The 21,789-nt window shown below is 51.3% G+C and overlaps 2 protein-coding genes and 1 long non-coding RNA gene across 12 annotated transcripts in view; 2 read left to right on the top strand and 1 right to left on the bottom strand.

The window, feature by feature from the left end:
• Positions 1–1,849, top strand: part of Txndc11 (thioredoxin domain containing 11) — a 72,202-nt gene extending 70,353 nt beyond the window's left edge. For all 3 annotated transcript variants that reach the window (XM_052759479.1, XM_052759480.1, XM_052759481.1), the window contains one exon: positions 1,110–1,849. In XM_052759479.1, coding sequence (XP_052615439.1) covers positions 1,110–1,734 — 625 coding nt within the window. In that variant the 3' untranslated portion in view covers positions 1,735–1,849. The remainder of the gene's footprint in view (positions 1–1,109) is intronic.
• Positions 1,783–10,560, bottom strand: Snn (stannin). Its single transcript, XM_052759483.1, has 2 exons — positions 10,420–10,560; positions 1,783–4,688 (listed from the first exon to the last, which is right to left on the bottom strand). The coding sequence occupies exon 2, from the start codon at positions 4,599–4,601 to the stop codon at positions 4,335–4,337; it is 267 nt and encodes an 88-aa protein (XP_052615443.1). The 5' UTR covers positions 4,602–4,688; positions 10,420–10,560; the 3' UTR covers positions 1,783–4,334.
• A 75-nt stretch (positions 10,561–10,635) lies between these two features.
• The window catches only part of LOC128123270 (uncharacterized), a 48,203-nt gene continuing 37,049 nt past the window's right edge, over positions 10,636–21,789 (top strand). For all 8 annotated transcript variants that reach the window (XR_008222625.1, XR_008222622.1, XR_008222621.1 and 5 more), the window contains exons 1-3: positions 10,636–10,691; positions 11,732–11,777; positions 14,136–14,306. This is a non-coding gene — a long non-coding RNA (uncharacterized LOC128123270). The remainder of the gene's footprint in view (positions 10,692–11,731; positions 11,778–14,135; positions 14,307–21,789) is intronic.

The following is a 21,789-nucleotide window of genomic DNA, read 5'->3' as shown; positions in this document are numbered from 1 at the left end:
TTGTTTTTGTTTTTCTCATTTTTGAGACTTAGTCTCACTATGTAGCCCAGGCTTGCTTCAAACTTGTGATCTTCCTGACTGGGGGATTATAAATGTATGGCACCATACCTGGTTAAAAATGCAATTTTGAAAAAGCTAATGTTGAACATCCACTTAACTCATTTAACCCTTACAACAGCCCGCTGAGGCACATGACAGTCTTATCCACATTTTACAGAGCCCACACCACTTGTCTGAGGACATATAGCACTGAGCAGAGCATCGTGGGACACTGCCTTTGGGGTCTTATCAGCTGCATTCCTTTACTCTCTGAGAGTGTTGATTTCTGTATGGTGATTAACCTCAGGCAGAACTGTAGAAAGTAGTGTTTTAAGTTATGGTAGCTAGATTGTGTATGCACGGGTAAACATACCCATGAGAGAAACTTTGGTGGCTGGACAATTAAATGACAAGTTCTAAAAAGGACTTTTCTGAATCAGAGCATGGAACAAAGACATAGGGACGAACCCCTTTGAATGTCACCAAACTCACTTCTGTGCTGTCAGGGCTGAGTGGCTGTAATTCATCTTAGTCCCTTGGTTGGTCCATTTGCCAGTAATGCCTGTCCAGGTGTGAGCCCAGTGTCCCCAGCCAGGGTGGGGTACAGTCCCCGCCAGCCAACAATACTTTATGCTATAGATACTGTGCATTAAGTATATGCTATTACTGGCTTTTTGTTTATTTGTTTTTTCAGTTTTACTGAGTACTGTTAAAAGCCATGATAACAGAGGACAGCCCTGTTCCAGGACTGATCACCAACCATTGTAGATCAGACAGATTCTTCCTCCTCCCCAATTCACTGGTTTTGGGCTTAGGCATGAGCGTGCTTGTCTGAAAGTTAAGTGCAGACACTTGAGTTCTGTTCTGAGGAACAAACACTTTTAAGTCAAATTTCATTACAATTGAAGTGCAAGTCTGTGGAGTACCTCAACTCCACAGAGAGCTGATTGCATGGGCATCACTTCTTTTCAGTAAGAACTCAGCAGAGTGGCCAGCCTGACATCAAGTCCCATTTGTCTCTGCATCATGCCTATTGAGACCCTCACTTTTGATTTTTCCTTCCTCTCCAGAAAGGACCTCAGTGTGAAATACCCTGGAGACCTCCCCATCACCCTTCCAAATCTGCTGAGGTTCATTCTGCATCACTCAGACCCTGCCTCTGCCCCTCAGGACCTTGGCATCAGCCCTCCTACCCAAGAATGTGTTCAGAACAAGGCAGTCCTGCAGCGTGAACACATCTCTCACGTGGAGAATGCCATGCAGAAGCTAAGGTCCGAGATGAGCAGCCTACGCCGCACACAGGAGAAGGTAGAGGGCCGGCTCTTTAGTGCCCGCAGGGATGGGCACCGCCTGCTACGCCGACAGCGTGCTCTGGAGCAACAGCACAGGTTGCTCCGTCGCCACAGCCAGAAACTGCAGGCCCTGTATGTGCAGAAGGCCCGTGAGCTCCAAGAGCTGGCCAGTGCCTCAGAGACCCCCCTCCCTGAGCACTCATGGCTCAAGATCCTTGTGGCCACTATGGAGAAGGAGCTGGAGGGTCAGGGTGGAGCTAAGGAACCAGCCCCTCTGGAAAAGGCTCGCCCCAACCACTCTAAGCCCATGGGTGCTACCCAGTTACCTGGTGACACCCCTCCACCTTCTACCACCAGCTCCACTCTGGCATCAGAGAGGAAGCATGAGAACAGGACAGACTAACTTTTGAATGAGATGAAGGAATCAGAGGTAAAAACTGTACATTGGGAATATATTTATGAAAATTTTATTGAGATTTATTGTAAATAAAGATTTTCTCAGTGGTCTAGAAAATGAACTTGAATGTCATTCAGCATTTATTGATCAGGAATGGTATCCCTTCCCTTCCACTTATTGCACAAACTTGGTAGCTTTGAGACACAACAGTAGCACAGTCCATTTGAAGATTTATCTAGGAAAATCAGTCTTGGCGTTCCTGCCTGCTCCCCAGGATGAAAGGCTAGCTTCTTACTCATCAGAAGACCTCACCACAAAGGTTGCACTATTGAGAAAGAATCTGAGGAGAGGTCATAACTTATTAACCATTGGAGTGTATGGCTCTGGTGTACACTTAGAAAACAAAGGTAGCCAGTGATAAACAAGGACAGGGAAGACTTGTGTGGTTGTTCACTAGTTCTATAGGTGTTTCATTTTTCTCCCTATGACCTCTACCAGCGCCCCACAGTGCCTAAAGTTACTCTGCAATCCATCCCACTGGATGGGCTGACTCAAATGCCAAAGACCTCCCTGGCAACTGGGGGAGGAAACGGGAAGCTCCCCGAAAGTGTAACTGGTAAGAATGTGATGTCTGAAAAAGAGAAATTTCATTGGCATAGTAAAAGCTGCAACATGTCTGACAGTGGAGTGATTTGAGCATTTCCAGGAGCCAGGCTCACACTGAAAGCCTAGATCAACCTGTTCTTGGATCAATGGATGGTGGAGCTAAAGGATCAGCAGTAGACAGGCTGCTGGCTGCAAGGAGAATTAGAGGTAGAAAGCTGAAGTGGGGTGAGAATGGATCAAAACCCTCAGCCTCTGCCAGCTCTGGGGCAGATCCTTTCATACCTCCTGTTCACTTCCTAGACCTGAAGAGTCACTGCTTCCAGGTCCAGCATGCATCCAAGCTAGCTTAAGCTGCCTCTGCCGGTGGCCAGTCTACCCCTTACTACCACCTCCAAGACTTAGTTATCTCACCGGGGTCCAAGAGTTTAAGCTGTTCTTACTGCAGCAGCCCACCAGAGGTGTCTTATTCCTACCTTCACAAATGTCCTTCCAGCTGTCTCCCCTCACCTAGAGCTGTTCCTTAACATTTGATACACACAGCCCCGCTTTGAGGCATACACTGCTAAAAAGTGTCCCTACAGCTCCTCCCTCGGGGTTCCAGAGAATGGATTAGTTTCACATGCATTTTAAAGCTGTCTCCAGCCTGGCCTGAAGTTCTCTGCTTCCTGCCCATTGGTATGCTGGCCAATCCAGGGCTGGCCACCTATTCATCACCAAAGATGCCAGCACATTCGTGTTTTCATCATAATGGTTTAGAATGCACTTATAGTGGTGGGATTAACATCTAAGCAAGTTTATAGGCATGGACTTAAGGATATCCCGGACATACATGCTGCTGGCTCCCTTACCTCCCTGAATTTGAATCCTGGTGGCTGTTGTAAATGCATATGTACACACTAGAAACGATCTTATATAGCACATAGTGCCATTAGAGCTGGGTCAGGGGGCTCTGTCTGCAAAGCTCCGTGGATCTAAGTGAAACCCAATACCCAGCCAGTGGGCAGTCATTGGAGAGGAAAGGAAGCTCACTTGTGAAAAGGTGGGAAGGAAACAACAACAACAACACCGAATCGCCCATACCCCCACCTCCACTCCAGTGCAGAAAGTATTAAATACAAAACAAAACCTTGCTTGCTTGGGCCAACTGCGTTTCAGACTTCAAGTAGCCACCACAGGCTCTGGTGTTTCCAGAGGACCAGAGCAGGATCTGCAAGGCCTGTGCTGAAGGGATGTACTACTGGGCATGCTCAAGACCAAAGGGCAAGAGACTGCTCTGCTCAGCTGCCTGGCAGCCCTCAGGACTCAGGGACTCGTCCGTCACAGGCTTCCAAACAAATGCAGCAGCTTCCTTGCAGTGACTGCCATCTGCACACACTGCTATTTAACAAAGCTGAAGCTATCGAAAGGGAGGGGTGTGGTTTTCTTCTACCCATTACTAACCAAGCAGAAGTCGCCCAAGCACCCAGCTGCTTAGCCCTTCACTTCCTTTCCATACACACAGATAAACCTCGGTGAGCCCTGCCAAGGGCACCTGGGGCCCGACCAGTCAAAGACCCTCCACGGTCATGCCTCAGCTCACTGTGAGTATAGTCATCAAGCCAGCCCCACGGGCTCTATGTGGTATTTTTAAAAATCAGCACAAAGGCTTTTAAGCACGTGCTTCTGGGCCTATTTACAGTTCACAGGTTGGTGAGTTCACGCATTACAGTAGTAGCTCCATCAAAACAGGCTCAGCTAAAACATTCAAGTAACAAAAGCGCTAAGGGGCCATGAGCCCCAGCAAGGTCAGGCCTGCCCACTGCCTGCAATGGGCAGCCCCACCAGGAGGCTGAGGGGGGAGGCCAGGAACAGCCAGGACCCGCAGTCAGTGCATGCGATGATGAAGCCCGAAGAGACCATGCCAGCAAGTGTCAACCCCTCTCACACAGCATCATGTCTGCTTCGGCCCTCTCGGTGCTTCTGGGCTGGCCGCAAAGGAACCAGGGCCTTCACAGCCCAGCTCAGCCATGCACTTCCGGGCCACTGGCGGTCACCAACTTGGCCTTTCTTTCCACGCATGGCCCCTTGGCAGAGTACTGCACCAGTAGAAAGGGCTCCTTTGTCTCGCCATCACCCACGATGCTCTCCTCGTCCTCTGACTGGCTGATGCGCTGCAGCCGCAGGTAGCACCAGCAGCCCAGGATCAAGGCCCCCAGGGCAGCAATGGCGATGAGGATGACAATGACTGTGACCACCCCCGTGGTGGGGCTGTGGTCCATAATAGACATGGTCAGTGTTTGGAGGGGCTTCTCTGCTGGGAAGTTCTTGGTGTGGCTGGCTCAACAAGGCTGGAATTCGGGCTGCACAGGACAATCCTGAAAGACAAAGCCAGGAAAGACTATACCGGGGGCTTGGCAGGGGACTCAGCCACCCAGTTGGCCCTTGCTGGGGTCTGTTTTTAGGTTTGTGAACTCAACTGGCCCTCAACCCAGTGACAACCGTGGGATTTCCTTTCCACTGTGTCTGCCCAGATGCTCACCCACCCTACTTCCCCCAGCTACTTCTGACACCCAGGTGTTTCCGCTGTCAGTAAGTCACTCTGGTGGACTTACTGGTGGAAAGGGAAATGGGCACCATGACAGTTGAGGCAGAGGCTGCAAGAGGACTGGCCACTAATCTGGCTCTTCTGTTGGAGGCGTACATTGTTTTTTTGTCTGTCTTTCAACAGTCTTCCTCTGTAGCCCAGGCTATCTCACTCATGATTCTCTGGCCTTAGCCATCTGAGCCTTAGGATCCCAGGCCCAAGCCACCATGCCTAGCTGGAGGTGGACACCCTAGAAGACGGCACCAGTATATGTCCAGTAACCACTAGTCCAGGGAGCTAGAGAGGGAGGAGCCAAAGGTAGAGAAACAGCATAGGTCCTGTGAGGGATCAGGTAACACGTAATGTCTCAGCCTTCTTGGACCCAGGTAAGAGGTCACAACAGCCAACAGCTTTTGTCCTGTGGAGCCACAGCTGATCTGTGAAGACCCTGGTTTTCAGGAAGCCTGTGGGGCGGACAAGCAGCAGTGAAGCAGGTCCTGGAAGACAAAGGTACGGGGGAAGCTCCAGGGAAGGCAGGAGGGTGGGGTAGCTGGCTCCTGTCCAGGTGTGGTCACATCAGAAGCACAGGGGACCAGGTGCTGTGATGTAACTGGATGGGTAGGTGAGCTTCAGGGAGGCCACACTGGCAGGAAGAGCATTCACGGCAGGGGAACAGTACTGCTAGCGCTCGGAGGGCAGGAGGGAGAACCTGGGGCATCATCCTGTTAAGAGTGGCAACAGGAAGTGAGTGCCAGCTGGGTTCAGGTATGCTGAGGGAGTGATCCCAGGCCACGGAGAGCTGAGATGTTCTTAGCTACAGGAGCCCAGTTCTCATCTGTAGACAAGGTTTTGAGTGGCAAAGGAGAAGGAGACCGTGGGATACACAAGGCCTGTAGAATCTGGACTCCAATCTCTAGGTGGTACCCCAAAGCCCAGTCCACCACTGCCCCCAGGATCAGGGCTTTGCTACCATGGCCTCCGAGCAGCTGAATCCAGCAGGCTGCTCCCGTGTCTCGAGGTCCCCCACTTTCTTACTAATGCCAATTAGTAATGAACATCAGTGTAGTTAGAGGAATGAAGATTCCAGAGGAGTGTTCTGCATAGGCCAAGCACAACCTCCCTGAATAAGACTTGAATGTCCAAAGTCTTCTCATCCACATACTCAGGTAGACAGTACAGGAAGATTCTCCCTCCAAACAGGATGGAACTTGCTGCGTCCTTGAGCAATAATCCCCTTAATTAGAAATGACTCTCACTCAGCCATGGAGGCTGCTGGGGGTCAGGTCCGCCTGAAGGTCACAGACAGCCGAATCAATGCCCTGGAGTATCCAGGACCAAGGCCCTGTAACCACGGAGTACCACCTTCATCCCCTGCACCGACTGCAGGGGAGCTCTAGGCAGGGAGGGGCAGCATCCTCTGATTCTCAAACGTCGTGCTCTCTAGAGTCGAGCTGCCTGGGTCCCACTCAACTGGCTGGCTGTCCACTCTTGCAATCAGAGCACACAGGATATGCTCAAGTGCTTATAGTGACTGACAATGTGTTCCCATTCCTGCTCAAAGCTCCCAGCCTTGTGCTCTCCAGTATCCTCCTGGGCCCAGGCCTCTGCCTCCACAGTTCCTTCTGCCCAGGATGCTCCATTGCCTAACCTTTGATCACGAGGTTTCAACTGGGGGCAACTGTGCACCTGACCACACCTGGTAGGCAGAGTCCAGGGATTCTGTTCAACACCCTTCAAGGTATAGAACAGTCCCCAAAACCTCAACAAAGAATAACCTAGCCCCAAATGGCACCCACATGGAGGTGGAGGAAGAAAATCTGACCTAGTTTACATTCACTCCAGGAAGGAAGCCTCTACAACCAGAAGGCCAAGGAAGTTCCCTCCCCTGGCATGGCCACCGAGCCCCTGGCCTTTCCCCCATCCCCAGAGCTGCATGTCCGAAGAGTGCTCTGCTTGCTCCGTAGCCTGGCACCTACCCTGTCAACATCAATTCCCACAGCCCATGCAGCCAGACCACACAGGACACTGTGGTCTGCTCCATCTACCCTTTGTCCTGTTCTCTTTGGGACAGGAAGGGGAAGTGTGTGTTTGGGGTCTGGAGTGCTTCTGGGATAGCAAGTGGAAAATCAAACAATGGTACCATGATCTGAGGGAAACAGCTGTCCTGGAACTAATGAGGAAACTGAGGCACAAGCAGCTCCAGCCCAGAGGGACCCCAGGAGAGCAGGGATGACCTCAAACTCCTGTCCACTATGGTGGCCCCAGGCCTGGAGGTGGACAGACCTCTGAGCATAAAGACTCGTGACCCAGCCAGCCATGCCTGGCCTGTGACCTCTGCCTAGTCCTAATGGGCTTCTTTCTTTTTTCATTTACCAAGTGTTTCCTGAGTAGTGACCTAAACCTGACAGTGGCCTCAGAAGGGGGACTCCTGAGGTTGTCTCACCCTCTGCTGGAAGCCTGGCTACCCATGCCTCCTGAACAGTCCTGTGGCTGCCTCTTTCCTTAGTACTGGGCTGGAAACTTTCCCAGAGGTGGCTCTTGGGGCTGCTTCCAGGACTCCAGGTGCTGCCTCTTCCCACACTGCCCAGCCTGCATCCCTACACACACCCCAGTCTTGCCTACGGCTGTCTGCTATCTGCAGGTCTCCTGGTTTAGGGAGTGTTTCCCTGGCTGTTATCTCCTGACCTGTGGCCTCCAGAGAGTCTAAGAAAAGGTCACTGTCCCTCATGTTCACAGTCATGCCTCACTACCCTACCAATGATACACAGTGGGTGCTCAGTAAAAGCTGGCTGGGTGTTCCAAGCCTGTGGTGGTGAGTTAAAAGAGATCTAGCTCTCCTGCGGATCAATCAGAGCACCCTAGTCCTGAGCCAGCTCCCTAACTCCACCTACTCCCAGACTCCTAAGCACAGGTCCCCATGCCTGCCAGCAGACTTTGGGAAAAGAGGATGTAAGCCAAGCTCAGACAGGGGCAAGGCAAGGCATGTGGTGCCTAACAGGTCTGAGCCCAAACAGGAACACTAAAATAGTGGTTCTCAACTTTCCCAATGTTGTGATCCTTTAATACAGCTCCTCGTGTTGTGCTGATAACAACCATAAAATTATTTTCATTGCTACTTCATAACTTAAGTTTGCTACTGTTATGAATAGTAATGTAAATATGTGTTTTCCTATGGTCTTAGGCGACCCCTGTGAAAGGGTCATTCGACCCTCAGAGGGTCATGACCCACAGGTTAAGAACCATGGAGCAAACTCTTCATGCTTGGGGCAGGAAAGGGTGGCAGTAGAGAAGCAGAGTCCAGAGGAAGCTGGGACACCCTGCATCTGGCTAGTATAACCCTCTGCACACCACTGACAGACCTCCATTCCATCCACCAAGGCCTGTGGGTCTGCACAAAACACAGCCCAGTTGAGGACAATCCCAGGAGTACCTCAGAGCAATTACACCCCAATCCACCTTATCTCTTCACTTGCCTTGACCATGCTATTCTGCAGATGGGCAAACTGAGGCCCGGGGTCAGCTAGAGCACAGGCCATATCCTGTCCCTTGTTGGAAGCAACAGCAGTGACAACTTCTAGGTGAGCACTGGTCAGCACAGGCCTGGGCACTCCACAGCCACCCCCGTGTGCAATGCTTGAGAATTGTTGGGCCTGGTGTCTCAAGACCCAGAGCAAATGACACACAGTGTGACTTCTGGGCAGCGGTCTCCTCTAGGAGACTGGGACTTCCTTGGTGATGGTTTTTGTTACCCCTACCTCTTCACGGGATCCCCAAACTCACTCTTCACCCCACCATTCATGCTCAGCTCAGAGGGCACATAGGCAACAGGCAAGCTGAGTCCCCTCTCTACCCCACATCAGACTGTTCCTGATGACCTCCCTTTCCCCTGTATTCCTTGCACCCCAAGGCACAGACCCAATGTCACAAACAGCCTCTTCTCTGGGGACACCGGCTGACTGCTCCTCACTTCACTGGGCACACCACGAGTGCTGCTGAACTCAGCTGTGCCCCACTCCACCCAAAGCCCCCACTTTCTGGGGCACTCCAAGGGAGCAAGAAACATCTCCTGATTTCAGGGCCAGCTAATGCCCAGGAGCTTCCAGTGCTGTCCCACCCTCCAACAAAGCCACCTGCCAAGTATCCTCTTTGGGGACCCCAGGCCAGAACTATTTCCTGCCCCAGGTTCTGTTCTGCCAAACCCCAGCAGTCAGCATCACAGAGGGCTTCTGCCATCCAGGAGCATAGATAAGGATAACAGCATCGGAAGGAGAGCTAACATGCAGCATGGCTGTGTCCACTGTCCCCTCACCCTCCACCTTGCCCTCTAGAAGAGAAACCTGCTCCAGATGCCACACCACTGCCAGATCTCATGGCAGGAGAGGAACCGAGGGCTGAGAAGTTTGGAGACTGCCCCAAGGTCAGCTGCAGTCTCATGGTCCAGGCCTGAGTCCTCGCCCTCCTGTGTAAATCACTTGCCGGGCGCTCTTCAGGATCCTATTGAGCCATAGAACTTTGGAAGTGATCCAATAGCAGATGCTGAAAAAGTTCCTTGGTGTCGAACGCTTGAGCTCAACATCTCATGTAGATCTCTCCAAAATTTCTGCCTCAAAACAATCCTAGAGTTGAGTTACTACTCTTGCCACTTGACAAATACAGCTTAGAGAAGTTAAGTCAGCTGCCCAAGGTCACACAGCTTAAAAGTGGATGTGCGGTTATTCAATCCAGGTAGTCTGGATCCTAAATTACCGATTTCAAACCTGATTCTAAAACGGCATCTACCTGACCTGTCTCCTCTCTCCTGGAGGCTGAGAGCAGTGAATCGGTGTCTGACCTCTTCCTAGGAGCTAGTCTAGGTGACCTGGGCCGAGGACTAGACCCCGATGACAAGCGCCCCAGCAGCTCCCGCGTGCAAAGCGCGGGCGGCGTGCAGGCGCAGTGCCGGGCGACGCCGCGTCTCCCCCACTACAGAAGGAGCAAGGCGAGGCGTGAGGGAAGCAGGGGCCCCTTCAGGGGGCGACAGCTGCGGAGGAAACGACAGCTGAAGAGACAAATCAAGTCCGCCTGACCTGGGTTTTTTTGGGGGAGGGGGGCGGGGAGGTGGACCAGGAGTCAAGCCCACGTCGCGCGGTCACTGCCGACCGGATAGGGAACAAACGCTAAGGCTCGGCCTCAGTTTCCCCACTGACGAAACCGACTCCAGATGTTCCCTGGGCCCCCATCCCCCTTGATCCATCTTGACCATGCTGGGACTCTGCCAGGAATCCCGTCAAGGCTGGGAGTGAGTGTTCGGGGCAGCCCGGAGGATCCGCTCGGGGCGCAGAACCGCGGGTCGTGGAGAGGGACAGACGTCCCGCCGAGCAGCCTCCGCCCCCCACCGCCTCCTTTGTCCCAGTCGCGCCGCGGAGGACAAAGAGTCCCCGCCCGCGCGCGGCGTCCGCGGCGCCGACCCGTCAGCGCCGCACCCGGGCCCATCCGGCGCGTCCCTTCCCCCTCATCCGCCCGCCCTTCCCGGTTCTGCTCACCATGTCGCGGCCCGCAGTCCGGCACAATCTGCCAGCAGCAGCCTCGCCGCCCGGCTCCGCCCGCGCGATAGCCGGGTCGGGCCGCGGCGCAGGAGCCAGACGCCAGAACCAGATCTGCGGCGGGCGGGGCGGCGGCTCCGCCCAGGGCGGGGGCGGGGCGCTCCGATGCAGCCAACGGGAGACCGCGCTGGGACGACGGGGCGGGGCGGGAGGGGAGGGGTGGAGTCACGTGCGTTCCGGGCGGACAGGGGCCCGCGGCGCGCGGGTTTGGGGTAAGCGGGGAGGGGAGCGCAAGCAGCGGAGGGGGATGAGAGAGGGTGCTGGGCGGCTGGCGGGTCCGCGAGCTGGGGTGGGCGGCTGGGCTTTCGTGCGCGCCTTTTGGGTGCCGGCGGTATTGGGCCTGCTCCTGGAGTCCTTTCTGTGAGAGTAATCTGAGCCCAGTGACAGAGGGGAAACTGAGGCTCACAACAGGCAAGAGTATGGCACACCGCCCCAAGGTTGCAGGCACCGGCAGAGTTGAATGACTCTGCTTTGGAAAGGAGCTGGCCGTTCTTTTTTGGTTAATTCCATCATTATCCCTCCGTACATTCATCCACCCACCCATCTGCACCAATGTCAGCCACAAGCCAGACAAACAAGGTCCCTGTCTGCAGAGCTGCGGACTGGGGCGCGTTATTTAATATAACTTCTTAGTTAAGACGCCAAGTGCCGTGCTCTGTTCAGCCCGCTCAACAAATCAAAAGAACCCCAAATAAAAATGTATCATCCCATTTGACATTAGGAACCCAAGGCTCCAGAAGGCTTAAATACTACCGATGTGCTCTTGTGGAGGTAGGATTTGAGGCCAGACATAACTGGCTAGGAACACAGAGGTGATAACTGGTGTAGTGACTGCCCCCAAGAAGAGAGTCCAGGGAGAGGATAAGACACTACATGGTGGCCACCTGGAACTCCCAAGAGGCTCAAGACCTCTGAGGCCCACAGTACTCCCGAAAACTGGAAGGGACAACTTGGTTGGGGCAGATCAGGCTGGGATCTCCTGGTGGCTGGGATTTCAGGGGCTGCTAACTTTCCCAGATTCACACAGAAGGTCCTGCACACAAGCTGAGATCACCAAACTGTTTCCTACCTCCCATCTTTGGCCCATGCCATTTCTTTTATCTTGAACATTCTTCTACATCATCTTTTAGATCTCAGCTCTTCTCATGCCCTTGCTCTGGAGGCTTCTATTTCCCCACTCAGTGGACTCTCCTGTCCATTGTGAAATTGGGTTTTCCAAGGGGTGTCGATTAACTTTTGGTCTCTATTTCAGGACGAAGACTGGGCTATCCACTGATGAGTGTATGGAACAGTGTACAGTAGGTTCTTTTTTGTTGTTGTTTTGCTTGTCTGAGACAGGGTCTCACTATGTAGCTCTGGCCGTCCTGGAACTCGCTCTGTAGACCAGCCTGGCCTCAAACTCAGAGACCTGACTTACTCTTGTCTCCTAAGTGGTAGGATTAAAGGCATGCACCACCATCACCTGGCTACAGCAGGCTCTTGATAAAATATATCAAATGAGCTAGGCAGTGGTGGCACATGCCTTTAATCCCAGCACTCAAGAGGTAGAGGCAGGTGGATCTCTGTGAGTTTGAGGCCAGCCTGGTCTACATGAAACCCTCAAAAGAGTGGCAAACACTTAGGTAGGTAGAACTTGCCATGAGTTGACTCCTTTTCTAAGCTCTGCAGCTTCCCAAACTCAGCCGCACTGCACACACAGGAAACAGACACTTAGAGGTGCGTGCCTCAAAGTCACCCAGGAGAGTGCGTCACAGTGCGGATGTTTCAGTCGCTGTTTGAACCTTGTTCTGTTTGGTTTGGTTTGGTGTTGAAGACAGGTCTCACGTAGTAGCTCTGGCAGTCCTGTAATTCACTATGTGGACCAGGCTGGCCTTAAACTCACAGAGATCTGCCTCTGCCTCCCAAGTGCTGGGATTAAAAGCGTGGGCCACCACCACCCATCTGATATTTCTTATGAGCTCCCAGGAGGTATTGATCATGTGGGGACCACACTTTGAGCAGTCTGGGGCTGTCAGCTACTGAAGTTGACAGAGGCAGCAGGCATCCCGCCTGTGGTTAAGCCCACATGGCCAGCAGGGAGCCCTGCACTTGTAACTGTGAACCTAACTGCTTGTCCTGTACCCTAGCTTTCTCCCCCTGACAAGCAGGCAGGAAGTCTTGCTCTGCTCCTGCCACCCATTTCCTCTCGTCCCTTCTTCCTCCATGGTGACATCTGGCCCAGGGTCTTCCCAGTGGGACTGGCTGGAGGTTCTCAGATTTTCATTAACAAGAAAGATAATTAAGAACTTGCTGGGGCCCAGCTGGGCCTGCTTTAGGCCAATCTGGCCCTGTGCCCACTTTCCCAGCGTTCCAGAGGCACTGGGACAAGAAGAGGCTTGCTGGGACTGGGAGTAAAGAGTCCTCACTAGCCTCAGAGGAGACACCGTGCAGCTGGGCCTCCTGCATAGCCGGCAGTCACCAGTCTGAGCTGGTCAGCTGTTTCCCAGGCATTCCCAAGAGGGGTTTAGGCTTAAAAACAAAGTGAAAATTAGTTAGCCACAGGGGAGTTTCCTGATGGGTGAGATGGGAACCACTGGTGAATTCTACAGAATGAGGCTCAGTGGCACAGAGAGCTTCCTGTTGCTCCGAGGAACACAGCTCCTCTCTCAGGGAGAGGGGGCCCTCACTGGCTGATGGCTTTACTGATTTATCTATGGTTGCTTCAGCCCCTTAGAACCAGAGAGAGGGCTTGCTGGCCCATCTCAGGTAGAGCTAAAATGTGTTGTTTTCTATGCATTTATGTCTCAGTTCTCTTTGATTTATGAGCCACATGTTGCTTTTTCATTTTTGATAGTAACACACTCTATCCTTTTATTTTTCTTTCTGTTTTTTCAAGACAGGGTTTCTCTGTGTAGCCCTGGCTGTCCTGGAACTCACTCTGTAGACCCCGCTGGCCTCGAACTCACAAAGATCCACCTGCCTCTGCCTCCCGAGTGCTGGAACTAAAGGCGTGCGCCACTACCGCCTGGCTCGAATGTTCAAACATGTATGAATTACTTTCCTCCTTGCTCAAGTGCTGGGATGACCACCACGGGGCCCAGTTTCAGTGATGCTCGACATAGATGGAACCTAGGGTTTTGTGTAGACTAGGTGGGCCTCTACTGACTGCACTGCAGCCCCAGCCTGTATTCTGTCATGTCTTCCACAAAGGACACTAAGCCCTGCATTTGTCCTCCATAGTCCAGAACCGTAGCTAATGGGAACAGGAGGAATGGTCTTGCCTGGTGTCCTGGCCCACACCCATCATCCTGGCACTCAGGAGACAGAGGCCAGGAGGATTGAGAGTTCTGGACCATTCTGGGCAAATGTGAGACTGTCTAAAAGGAAAGAGGAGGAAAGAAAGGAAGGAGGGAGGGAAGGAAGAACAAAAAAGGAAAGACCTCCTCATCCTGCGCAACTGTCCAATCACAGTGGAGATGAATCCCCGGGTCCCTGGGTGTGGTGGACTGCCGCCCTGCAAGCATGGTAACCATTGCCATCTTTATCAGAGCAGTTGTTACTATCCACAAGAGATCTTCAAGGAGGGGCCTGTGACCTCTTATAGATGGAAGGGTTGGGAAGGGTCATTAGACGCCCATCTGAGGCCCCAGCCACTCTGTCCTGCTCCTCCTCTCCAGGTGTATGCAGTTCTGCCCCAGCTGTTCTGATCCTCCAGAGGATCTAGGTGCTGGAGTGTATAGAAGAGGAAGGTTGCTAGAAAGCCGAGGCCACAGGAAGGATGTCACCCATGCTGGCCTGAGACCCTTCTGTGACTCAGCTGTTTGGGGATGATGATCACCTGCACTCCTGTAAGTAATCCCACCAAGCTTCTGTCAGTAAGCTAAATAAACTCATCGGCTCACAAGCTAGACCTGGATGGAACCGTTTTTCAGTCTGTTCTGTGCCCTATCTGAGGCAAGTAGATGTTGCTCACGGCTCCTAGGAAAAGCTAATGCAACGCTCAGTCATGCAGTATTCACGCCACCATGGTATCAGCTTGACTTCTGGCAGGAGCTGTTCCCCAGGCCCATCAGGGCTTTTATCTGTGCTGAGCCCAGCACAGGATGTCCTGTTCTCCGGATCCAAACCTGGGGGTCTCCAGCAGACAGGGGATGGAGAAGCCAGATGGAACCAGAGCTGGTGGACACACTGACAAAGGATTGGGAGCTGCATAGAGCCTAGCATTGCCTTTTGTCAGCTCTGCAGCCTGGGATTCTCACTCACCTTCTCTGGGCTGGAATGTCCTTATCTATAAAATGTAAATGTCTGCCTTGGCTTGCTAAGACCTTAGACATACTGTACACATGAACCTGGAGCAGCTATGTTGGACTTGGTCTCAGGAGTTTTACACTCATGTGCTTTTTAAAAATATGTTTTAATTTTTAATTTTTTTAAAATTTTATAATTTGATTTAATTTTACATATCAGTGACGGATTCCCCTGTCTTCCCTCCTCCCGCCCCCCCCAATTTTTAATTTTTTTTTTGAGACATCATCTCATGTAGCCAAGACTTGCCTTGAACTTCTAATCCTCCTGCCTCTATGTCCAGAGTGTTTTTTTTTTTTTTTTTTTTTTTTTGGTTTTTCGAGACAGGGTTTCTCTGTGTAGCTTTGCGCCTTTCCTGGTACTCGCTTTGGAGACCAGGCTGGCCTCGAACTCACAGAGATCCGTCTGCCTCTGCCTCCCGAGTGCTGGGATTAAAGGCGTGCGCCACCACCGCCCGGCCCAGAGTGTTTTGATTATAGACATTGTGCCACCATTTCTGGTGACATATGCTCTTACATCTTCCAGGATGACTCATTCACTGGAGAGTGTGGGCGGGGCCTCAGATCTTCGCTGTGTGCACCTGTCTTAGGGCTGCTTCAGTGTCTTGACTACTTAGTAGCTGGCTTCCCTGGGGTAATTCCCCATAGACCACAAGAATGCCTTTTGTGACCTAGTCCATCATCTCATTCTGTTCCTTAGTGAGGCACCAAACCACACAGGCAAAGGAAGAGTCTATTTTTTTTTTCTGGGGTGTGTGTGTGCATGTGCGTGTGCGTGTGCGTGTGCGTGTGCGTGTGTGTGTGTGTGTGTGTGTGTATGTGTGTGTGTGTGTATGTGTGGTGTGTGCATGCATGTTCTCTTGTGTGTGTGGTGTGGTGCAATTCTTATGTGTGTGGTGTGTGCATGCACTTTTTTTGAGTGTGTGTGGTGTGTTCATGCATGTTCTCATGTGTGAGCAAAGGTGTGTGCACATACACATACTTTTGTGTGCACATGCAAGTGGAGGCCTGAGGTTGATGTCAAATGTCTTCCTCCACTGTGCCCCACTTTGTGTATTGATACAGGGTCTCTCACAGCCTCTGCCTCCTGTTCACACCCATCTGGGGATGCAAACCCCTGTCCTCAATTTGCTCAGCAAGTGCTTTACCCATGGAACCATCTCCCCAGTCCCTGAGTTCTACTTTTTTTTTGAGGTGGGGTTTCTCTGTGTATCCCTGTCTGGCCCAGAACTCCTGATGTAGCTCAGGCTGGCTTTGAACTCACTCTCTTGCTTCTTCCTCCTGAGTGTTGGAAATAAACAGATAGCTAATATGGTGGATATTAGTGGGGTAAGGGAAGCTTCAGAGATATTCTAAAATTTATGCTAGAGAGAGTTGAGAATCAAACCAATTTCAAGATATAGGCCTGATTTGGACACTATGTATTTATGTGTGTATATATGTAGATATATATACATGTGCATATACATATGCATGTATACACATGCATGTGTATATAAATGTGTATACACACACACATATATACATATATATACACACATATATATTCCTATTCAGGGTTTCTATTGCTGTGATGAAACACCATGACCAAAGCAAGTTGGAGAAGTAAGGGTTTATTGGGCTTGCATTTTCATCTTACTGTTCATCACTGAAGGAAGTCAGGAGAGGAGCTCAAACAGGGCAGGAATCTGGAGGCAGGAGCTGATGCAGAGGCCTTGGAGGATGCTGCTTACTGGCTTGCTCATCATGGCTTGCTCAACCTGCTTTCTTATAGAACCCAGGGCCACCAGCCCAGGGATGGCCCCACCCACAATGGCTCAATTACTAATTAAGAAAATGCTCTACAGGCTTACCTGCAGCCCAATTTTATGGAAGCATTTTTTCTTTTTAAAGATAATTTGTTTAACTTTTATTTTATGCTCATTGGTGTGAGGTGTCATCCCCTGGAACTGGAGTTACAGACAGTTGTGAGCTGCCATGTGGGTGCTGGGAATTGGACCTGGGTCCTCTGGAAGAGCAGCCAGTACTCTTAACCACAGAGCCATCTCTCCAGCCCCTGGGGAGCATTTTCTTAATTGAGGTTCCCTCCTCTCATACGACTGTAGATTGTGTCGTTGACATAAAACTAGCCAGTGCGCGTGCACACAATTCTTTAATCAAGTCAAAGACTTTTTATTATCAGTTAATGCACCAGTTAGAGTGTAGAGAAAGGATCAGGATCATAAGAAAAACCCAGGTTTTCACACATCACTGTTTAGGCATGGACCCAGGGATGCCCCACATCAGGTGCAGCAGCTACGCTGGTCGGGTGTGCCAACCTAGGTGCACTTCACACGGTCCATGTGACAGACAGCAGGCGCACAGCCCTTCTTGCAGGAGGTGCATCTGCTTTTGCAGCAGGTGCATCGAGGCACAGGTGCAGCTGATGTCCACAGAGAGTGGAAGCAGCAGTGGGAGTCGCCCTTTGGGGGCCGGAGAAATGGCACAGCAGTTAAGAACACCCACTGCTCTTGCAGAGGACCTTTCCCCAGCACCCACATGCTGGCCCCAGTTCCAGGGGGCCTAGTACCCTCTTCTGACCTCTGAGGGCACTAGGCATGCATGGAGACGCACATACATATATGCAGGCAAACATTCATATGCATACAATTAAAAGATTTAAAGACAGGTATTTTTAGAGATATCTTTTCAAACACTGACATTTGAAGTGAAATGCTTTTAGAAATTTGCTTCAAAATAATCTGCATAGAATGTGTAAAACAGAATGGCTGGCTGCAGACTAATGGTTGCTGGGGCTTTTGGGGTGGGCAGTGTGTATGGAGGCTTCTAGTCACTGTGTTTTAGTGTAGGTTTGGGATTCCACATAGTTTTATAATATGGCAGGAATAACACAGTCAAGGCAGCCCCATGAAGTGACTAGGAGGGTCAGAAGGGTCAGGGACACAAAGCTGTAGACACTGAGGTGCTGTCCCTGGACCACTCTGTAGCTTGTTCATCGTGGAGAAGTAGCGAGTGTGGGACTGAGACCAGACCTGTGTCCCCAACAATGCCCCCCCCATGTTGGCACAATTAGTTCTCAGGCTGTCACACTCATGCATCTGAGGCAACCTGGTGGCTATTATGCTCAGACTTATGACAGATGGCTTTTAAGTCTGAGTGGGGCTGCCGTTTTGTCTTAATATATTAAGTCATTACAGTGGGTGTTTCATTGTATTTTATTTTAGATCTTTCTGTTTCAAAGAAGATTCTTAGAATGAATATAATCAAATTCATACTGAAATCAAAGACTATAGCATTCCTGTCCTGCAGTCATTTCCCAAGGACAGTCACTTCATTTTTAAATGGAAGAATTAGGAAAATATTTTATTAGCTAATGAACTGATTTATTTTGGAGATGGGAGCCCAAGACGGCTTCAAGCTCTCGATCCTCCTATCTCAGCCTCTTGAGTGCTGGGACTACAGGCGTCCTCTACCAGGCCCAGCTCGCTGGCTCCTCCATCTCTCCGGCTCCTCCATCTCTCCTTCCTCCCTCCTGATCTCTTTATTTATTTCAGTGCTAGAGATGGAGCCCAGTGTCCTGAAAAGGCTAGGGAAGTGCTCTAGCACTAAACTACACCCTCGGCCCTTAGTTCATGCATTTATCCAGCACACACACACACACACACACACACACACACACACACACGCACGCACACACACACACATTGTTATTTTAAGACAGGGTTTCTCTGTGTAGTCCTGGCTAGAGAAATTGAGGTACATGGATGGCATTTGTGAACAAGTAGAGGCTGGAAACTACTGTCTTAGGGTCTCTGTTGCTGTGCAGAGACACCATGACCACAGCAACTCTTCTAAAGGAAAGCATTTAATTGTGGGTGGCTCTGAAACTGTTTTCAGAGGTTTAGTCCATTATCATCATGGCGGGACATGGTGGCATGCAGGCAGGTGTGGTGCTGGAGAAGGACATGAGAGCCTACATCTTGATCTACAGGCAGCAGGAAGTGACTGTGTGTCATACTGAGAGTAGTTTGAGCAAAGGAGACCTCAAAGCCCACCCCCACTTCTTCCAAAAAGTGCCACTCCAACAAAGCCATCCCTCCTAACAGTGCCATTCCCTATCGGGGCTATTTTCTTTCAAACCACCACAACTACTAACTGCAGAGAAACGGCAAACTCAGGAATTTGGTATTAGTAAATGGTTGGGTTTGAGAGATCTCCTTGTCATGCAAAAGACTAATACAGTATTATAATGTATAGTATTAATATGTAGTAGACTATATTAACATAATATATTTAATATATAACAAATATGTATGGTAAGACTAATGATATTTCATGTTATAAATCTGTAATATATAAGAAAATATGTGAGATCATAAAATAACAGGAAATTAAATAATTAAGGAAAATTACTGGGGAAAGAGCCAAACTAGGCAGAGCTAAGAGCTTCCTCAATCAGACACTGAAGGGTGGGGTAGCAGGTCCCAGTGGGGGTTCTAGGTTGTTTTGCAGGACAAGGGTAGCGGCAGGATCTGATCTCAGACAGAAAGAAGATTCCAGAAGTGAAGTGGTATCTGGAATGAAGGTAGAACCTTCCTGCTGACCTGGGTGCCTGTGAGGCAAGAGGCGGCACATTCCTGTGACAGTGTACTCCAGCCCAGAGCCCTAGAACCCCTGCACTCCAGGCATGTGGGTCCTCCTGTGCGTGGTGTCCCAGTGCTCTGCCAGGGCCGGGTTCCTGGCACCCTGGATGATGGACAACCAGGTGACTGTGCAGGAGCTGGACGGGGTCGCAGAACTGCCTGCTTCATCTGGCCAGGTGAGGTCAGGTCACATGTGTGAAGTGCTACTACAGGTCCTGCTGCTGCCCCCGTGCCCTCAGAGGCCCTGAAAATCCTGAGGCCAGGCTGCTCAGCTGGGGTGGGCCCTGCAAGACACTGATTCAGCACAGTGTTTCTGAGCCTTAGTTTCTCCATGGATAGCACGGGCTTGGGATGCTGGCAGACTGGGTAACTGCTCAGAGTCCTGCCTGGGTGGTGCCTATAACAGGGACGGCAGGATGCAGAAGCGTAAGGGTGTTGTCAGTAAAGTGTTTGTCATCCTTGTGAAAGTCCAGATGTGGTGGCGGAGACAGGATTCCCTGGGGATCATTGGCCAGCTAGTCCTCCTGAACTGGTGACGTTCAGCTTCAGGGAGAGACCTTGTCTCAAAAACAAGGTGGAAAGGGACAGTGGAAGACATCCCATGTTGACCTCCTGCCTCCACATGTGTGTGCACACACATGACCGTATTAAATATACCACCATGAAAATAAAGAAAGCTGGAATAAATTCTGCATGGAGCGAAGTTCCTGGAGCTCATTTCAGAGTTGCCTGTGCTGCCCTGGGCTTCTGCCAAGCCTGTCTTTACTGTGGCTCTGCTCCCTGGGGGAGAGGAGTGAGCAGTGGGAGCAGCTGTCAGCCCTAGGTCTCCAGTTCCTCCTCAAACTATTGAAGCCGCAGAGCTCAGCCTCAGCACCGCCGCCCGCCCTGCCTCCTCCACTGCAGCCAGGTCTCCTCTAACTCCTGTCTTCTACAGTCGCCCTGCCCTTACACGGGCTGCTTCTGGGCCTGGGATGCTATTCTTCACTCCACCAACTCCTCCCTTCCATTCAAGGCTCTGCTCTGGAGAGCATGTCCACACCCTGCCCTTTCAGCACACCTCCGTGTGCCCAGCCAGGTCTTACCTTACCCGATGGTCCCCACCAGACCCTGGAATCTCTGAGGAACAGCACGAGTTCCATCTGGGTAACCAGGGACAGTAGATTCTCTGTACATGTTCATCATAAGCAAATGAATGGATACAGGCCAGCAGACAGACAGGACCAGGGAAAGGAAAGGACACACAAGACCCCATGAAGCCTCAGTCTCAGAAGGCTTACAGGCCATTTACCTGCTTCTAAATGTCCAGACTTGGTGGTGCTTAGCAATTGCTGATTGATATTTAGCAATCTGGCCTGGCCACACCCATGAAGGCATAGCTCCTCCCCATGACGTGACTGGACTGTTGGGCATTTGGGGAGTTCTTCCAAAAGGCCCTAGGGCAAGCAGGATCCTGAGCAGTGGATAAGTGAATAAGCCCAGCCAGAGAATGTGTTAGTGGGCAGGACAGGACACGAGCCCTCAGCTTCTGTAGGCCTTGGCTGTCCGGCTCAGCCACTTCTGCTGTGTACCTTCACCTCTAGCCTTCTGCCTTCAGGAAACTCACCCATCCTGTCTCCTGCCTTGGGAGGGGCCAAGCCGGAACCAGGCTATCTGGAAGCAGGAGCTGAGGGCAACAGAGTGTGGACACAAGAATACATTACAGCAAGCATCAAGCTCCCTCCTGGACTGTGGGAGGCCAGCTGGGAGACCGGCTCCCATATTTTACCCTAGGGTACTCTTGAGGAGTGAGGGATAAGAGATTTAGATAGAGCCGGGCCGTGGTGGCGCGTGCCTTTAATACCAGTGCTAGGGAGTCAGAGCCAGGAGGATCTCTGTGAGTTTGAGGCCAGGCTGGTCTACAGAGCAAGATCCAGGACAGGCACCAAAACTACACAGAGAAACCCTGTCTCAAAAAAAAAACGAGAGAGAGAGAGAGAAAGAGAGAGAGAGAGACTGATTTAGATAGAAGGATAGAGGGGAGAGAAACAGATAGAAACACAGGATAGCCTCGGGAGAGTCTGGATCCTTATCCACCAGCCCCTTCTGTCTCTTCTAAAGGGCTATTTATAGGAATGCCAAGGGGTGGAGCAAAAGATCTTCCCCTAGCACAGCCAAGTGCAGACCCTTCCAAACACCTAGAAACCATGCACCTGGTCAAGCAATCCTCTAATGCAGCTCTGCTGGGTGAAGCAAACTCAGATCTCTCTAGGAAACCTTGTGGGCCTCCACACTGGACAGTGACCTTTCCTGTTGGCAGTGCCTGAGGGACCATCGTTGAGACCCCCAGGATCCTCATGAGACCTCCTCCCAATAAGCCTAGCCCAGACACAGCCTGGTCCCAACTG

This window comes from Peromyscus californicus, unplaced genomic scaffold (genome assembly GCF_007827085.1).
Source record: "Peromyscus californicus insignis strain IS unplaced genomic scaffold, ASM782708v3 Scaffold_3__1_contigs__length_106647218, whole genome shotgun sequence".
In the NCBI taxonomy this organism is placed as follows: Eukaryota; Metazoa; Chordata; class Mammalia; order Rodentia; family Cricetidae; genus Peromyscus; species Peromyscus californicus.
The sequence above is the reverse complement of the archived record's forward strand: the minus strand, read 5'-3'. Positions and strand labels throughout refer to the sequence as shown.

Bases quoted from the DNA above. Each gene is read 5' to 3' on its own strand.
- Snn (XM_052759483.1), bottom strand. From the start codon at position 4,601: ATGTCTATTATGGACCACAGCCCCACCACGGGGGTGGTCACAGTCATT.